Below are 5524 nucleotides of genomic sequence, written 5' to 3' on the forward strand. Positions count from 1 at the left end.
ATTCATCTACGGATTTTGCATAGGATTCAGTCCACATCTTTCCAATGTCCCCAAAGATGTAATGATGAAGAGTGACTATGGGCAAAAGGCCAGGCATTAAGAACATCTTAGTCAGAAGATGCATTGTCTTGACACGGTTTATGATATAATAAAATGAATTATGTCATACTTTACATTAAGTTGCTCTTAGAAAACATGGTGTGAGGGATGTATGTAGAAAACGAGTGAGTGACCATCTCTGTGGACATTGTAAAATGAATTCCCATGTTCGGAAACAACAATAATAGTTAAGTAGTTCAATCTAATGAGGGTAGGATATGGTCCGCTACAAACGCATAAATCATTTTGACAGTAACCCCACCCCCTGACCGTCTAGTGGCTGCGCAAACTACATGTTCATAACGTCACCAAGATGTGATTTAAATACCCGCTTGCTCAATTTGGTAAATAGTATAGCTGTCAAAGGCGTTGGGAGTAGTTGAGCGCTGACTGATAGATCTGAACAAATGTTCATAAAAAGCTACTTTAAGCCACCTCTCTAAAACTCGTATATGATATTACATTATCTTTGATAACCTGGGCTTTTTCTTTTTGACGTCATCGTCGTTCGTCAGTTTCGCAGCGTTACCAATGTTTCGCTCTATCATTTTTTTTTGCAAGCTGAGAGTATGGATATCAGAGTTTTTCTGTAGTCAATTGTAACTATTGTACGACTATACGCCGGCGTGGCTCATTGAATTTTGTCCTACAAAACTTCTCCGTATCCGAATCCACTGGAACATCAAGGTGAGCATCTTATCTCGTGCGTAATAGATTATATATAGCCTACAGCCTATGCGTAATGCGTGAAATAATTTGATGATCAAAATAGGCTACTAGTCCTCTCCTCCCTGCATTGTATTTTAAAATGTAATCAAAAGTTATGAGTGCAAAAGTAAATAGCCTTCAGATTTTCTTACTCAAGGCTCTGGTTTCCATCTGCCTGTTTTGGCTGCGCCTCAGTGCTTTACCAGAGTACTTTAGTTTCACACACACGTGTTTCAATCAGAATTTCAATCTGTTACAAATGTTGCAGATAGACAATAATTATCAACAATAGATAAGCTTTACTTTTGTGCTTAATTTAAATGTGGGTCTGTTCTGTTCCTTATCACATTCCTTATCTGTCTATGATGACATTTGATCCAACTAAATAAACTTATCATGCAAAAAAATAATGAATAATAATAATCATGCGAAAACAAAATCAGATCTATAGTAGACTTAGGATGGCCAAATGACAAGGCATAAACTTGAAGGATAGACCACATTTAATTTGTATTTCTAGGACAACAATACACTTGTATATGATAATATAGTTTTTAAAATGTTATTCAATAACAATTGAACAGATGTCTTTGAACCACCTATAAGGATTTGTTGTGACGCAGGCAAGATATCCCTTACAGTATATCCAAAGCCATTCATTCACCAACCATAAGTAACTCCGTTTACCTGTCTTGGCTTGTGAGCTGTACAAGTGCCCTTTTCCTGACATGTGGTGATTGTTGGTTAACCTCAGTACAGTTTAATGTGTATAGGTTTATGCTGTCCTTAATTTATTTGCCAACTATTTTGAGTTCTTGAACTGCCTCAAACTGTTGCTGGTAATGAAATTGAGAACAAAATCTTAACAAATGAGGCAATTATCAGTGAGATAATAGTTGAAATACAGAGTACTCTAAGTGTTGATATTATTTTAGTCTCCAGAAGCTCCTGTGGGCCCAGCATGGTGAACAGTCAGGTGCCAGGCGGATCGTCGCCCCCCAGGTCATGTGCAGGATGCGGGGGGAAGATAGCCGACCGCTTCCTGCTCTTCTCCATGGAGCGCTACTGGCACACATGCTGCCTCAAGTGTTCCTGCTGCCATGCACAGCTGGGTGACATTGGCACCACCTGCTACAGTAAAGGGGGCATGATTCTGTGTCGGAGTGACTATATCAGGTGAGGTCCTATATGGCTCTCTAAGGAGAGAACAGTGGGGGAGACTTTCGTCTCCAAGCCCAGGTGACTGAGCTGCCTCTGCTTTGTGTCTGCAGGTTGTTTGGTCACAGTGGGGCATGCAGTGCCTGTGGCCAGTCTATCCCTGCCAACGAGATGGTGATGAGGGCACAGGGCAATGTCTATCATCTCAAGGTAAGACCCCTGGCCAAGAGGCGCCCTTCTAGATGCCTGTGTGTGTGTGTCATCGCCATTGCATGCTACAATATGTTTGCGTTAAAGTCATAATTGCTAGCTTGAATAAGCACTCGCCTTTAAAAAAAATGTCAAAATGTATTTCTTCAGTGAATTAGGGGGTGGATTTCAGTGGCAGGTTTCAGCAGGTTTCAGGATGAGGATTCTATCCACTGTTGCTCTCCTTCATTCGCAGTGTTTCAGCTGTTCCACCTGTAGAAACAGACTGGTGCCAGGCGACCGTTTCCACTATGTCAACGGCACCATCTTCTGTGAACACGACCGGCCCGGGGCGGCCCTGCTCAGCAGTCACCTCCCCCCACTGCAGAGCAACCCTGTGCTGCCTGACCAGAAGGTGAGACAGGGACCAGGGCAGGACCACAGGGGCCCCTCACACTGTACAGATGAACATTAGACTCATGATAGGGGCTTGTGAAAGACAGAGAAAAAATCGAGTTACTCACTTTCTATAGAACAATGTAATACCATCTAATACAGTAAAAGTCCAGTACTCTCCCAAGTGATGATTCGATGACATCATGGTCACCCAGTTTTCCCTCCCTCCTCTTGTCCGTAGGTGTGCTGAGTGTGGCTTCATCCTCTCCTTTCATCCTTCACTCATCTCCAGAGGACCCTTCTTCAATCCTGCTCCCCGATGCTTTTGTGGTGGATCCATCATCACCCTCCGTGTCTCTTGACCTGGAGGTCATTGTTACTCACAGTATCAACCTGAACCCTGAGAAGTAACATATACAGTGCATACACAGTCATGTTGAGTTGTATGAGATGTAGTGCTGGTCTGTCCATCACTCAAAGACGATATGTAGACCACATCAAGCTAACATGCCTTGAGGACTGAAGGTAACGTTTTTTTTAAAGGACACCCAATTGTGTGCATCACCAAGCCTCTTTCAGAAAGTGGAAGGTGTGGTGTTTGTGGACAGCTTTAGTGGTGAGGAAGAAGATCACGAAGACACAAAGAGGCTTTTTTGGTGGACCACCGCTCAGAAACTCTTAATGTAGTAATCAGTTTGTCTGGGAATATCCCATTACTTTAATGATGAACAATCCCCGTCTGTAATTATACTAGTCTCACTCTATGATTTTAGAACATCCTATGCGGATGGCAAAGGTCTAGGAATGAGGAAAAATGTACATTCTTTTTTATAAAGGTATTGTGTGTTTCCCAGTAAAGTTATATTTCCTTAATGTCCCATCCATTTTAATCATGGATGCTTGGTCAATATGTAAAATTGCTGAATGAAAAAAAATCCTATTAAAAGATTTTACTGTACCATGAAGTGAACTGAGGTAAAGGCCTTGTGCAGTTGAGTTGGGTTTTGCTGGTCTTGTGATAGTGCATGTTACCCACTTCGTGTGGCTCTGTGCTCCGGCCCGAGCCCTTCATGGTGAAAACATGCCTGATTACCCTGAGGAATGGAATTAGAGGGCTTGAGCTCTGACCATTTACAGAAGCAATTAAACATGAGTCGTGTATCTTTGCTGCAGTGGCTCCTGGGAGGCTGAACTTTAGGCATATCCCGTGGCTGACTCGAATAAAGAAGTCTAATCTCGGAGCCAGGCTAATTAAAGGGGAGTGGCTCCTCTTGCATCCAGCGTGTAAAAAAACAATCGGATGTTTATACCGTTTACCAGGCTGCAATTGAAACTCCCAGCCTAGCTTGTTTCCCACCCTCTCTGCTCTGTGTCGTTCTCAAATTACCTACGTTTTGTCAGTTCCTGTAGCTCATTTGCCTAAACTAAATGTGTCTGTTGAATGTAAATGAAAGCTGGGTTTGAATCTGGAGCTCACAGAGACAGGGTTTGGTAGTCAGAGGTGATTAATGCTGTAGAATACACAGCTACAAGGAAACTGTCGATAGCATCTGCCATACTTTGACACCTTGGCTTGGAGTATAGCACCCATCACAATTGCACCTTAATGCGCTAAGCTATTTAAAAAGTCCCACTTGTCATGGTAGATGCTGATACGCCATCAGTTATTTATCCCATGTTTGATTGAGAAGCATCACGCAAATTCATTACCGTATGCAAATGATCACAATTACAATTATCCTCATATCTAGATAGTGAGGAAATAAAACCTCTGCACAATTTGAATCCCATCGCACCACAAGTTACACTTTGCATTCAAACCAATCAAGCCTCATCTGCATATTACTAATTAGCCGAAGCTTTTTCAGATGCCAATTAGCAGCTTTCGTAAAAAAAAAAACGCTTCTTTGCCATGAGGCGTTGTCTTTTATCAGGGTTTTTGCAGGTGTGTGGCTCACCATGTAGCTTCTGTCATAGGAAAGTGTTTATTCTAGCTAATTAATCATATTAACACATGCAGATGAGTGTAATTGCCTTAGCTTCCACGCCTCATGCTGTGTGAAGACGAGAACATGAGCCAGGATATCCATATACAAGCTGATGAAAGGGATGGAGGCCTAAAGTGGTGTTCTTCTGCCCAGCCACTCCTCTGATAGGGATCCAAAATGGAGTCTATCTGGCCAGCTCTCCTATGATGCTGATCGACTTTCTTAGAGCCAGCAGTGCTGCCAAGAAGATCATCTCTATCTCATGACTGGGCGTCTGTTGCGGGGCCAAAGTGAAGGTTATGAGCAATCTGACAATGTGCTGGAATTAAAGCGCACACCTCCATTAAAATCCACCTAGCCGGACCTTTGTGATATCCGATGTGTTCCAGGGACTGTACAGTACGTGAGAGAACACGAGGCATGTGGATGTCCTCACTGTCAGGAGCCAAGGCTGCAGATCCTGCTGTTGAAAGAACTTCTGTGTTGACAGACAGGCATGCAGGTAATGTACTATTACAGGCATATAGCACTTACAGTCATAGGTTTCGTTTCAAACTGGTTTTTACAGTAGGCTATCATTTCAAAAGCCAAGGATGGACTTGCTGTGGCCATTCCGCGAAGGATGCATACAGAATTGCAGCTATGTTGAGAACCCTTTTTGTGTCCATAAAGCTGTCGCGTTCTGCTAAAACTATTTCTGGTATCCTCCTTGAACATGCCCAGCAGCACAAAATGATTGGTGATAAGGAATTCAGGCAACATGAAGGGAATGTACATTTCACTTAGTGTGCTCAGGAATAATTTTGTTGACTCAGATAACACTGTGCAGTAGGTGGCAAATATAGCTACCTGTATATGATTCAATCTGACTTGGTGATTGATACCGAATGAGAATGAGTTATGAATTTACTGGAATGTTTGTGAAGACAGGAAGTCTAGCAATAACTCACTGTCATGTACAGGGAGGTAGAGAACAGGCTTAATGA

The 5524-nt window shown here is 42.6% G+C and overlaps 1 protein-coding gene across 1 annotated transcript; it reads left to right on the forward strand.

Moving 5' to 3' along the window:
* The first annotated feature begins 466 nt into the window (after nt 1-466).
* LOC310807299 (LIM domain transcription factor LMO4.1) lies at nt 467-3508 on the forward strand. The gene is made up of 5 exons (XM_083673717.1): nt 467-786; nt 1743-1983; nt 2079-2175; nt 2411-2569; nt 2792-3508. Exons 2-5 carry the CDS (start codon nt 1769-1771, stop codon nt 2798-2800), a joined length of 480 nt encoding a protein of 159 aa, XP_083529843.1. The 5' UTR covers nt 467-786; nt 1743-1768; the 3' UTR covers nt 2801-3508.
* Nucleotides 3509-5524: the final 2016 nt, after the last annotated feature.

This window comes from Argentina silus (assembly GCF_951799395.1).
Source record: "Argentina silus genome assembly, chromosome: 7".
Lineage (NCBI taxonomy): Eukaryota > Metazoa > Chordata > Actinopteri > Argentiniformes > Argentinidae > Argentina > Argentina silus.

Coding starts and splice junctions, on each gene's coding strand:
- LOC310807299 (XM_083673717.1), top strand. CDS start 1,769: ATGGTGAACAGTCAGGTGCCAGGCGGATCGTCGCCCCCCAGGTCATGT. Junction 1,984..2,078: donor TGTCGGAGTGACTATATCAG/GTGAGGTCCTAT, acceptor TTGTGTCTGCAG/GTTGTTTGGTCACAGTGGGG. Junction 2,176..2,410: donor GCAATGTCTATCATCTCAAG/GTAAGACCCCTG, acceptor CTTCATTCGCAG/TGTTTCAGCTGTTCCACCTG.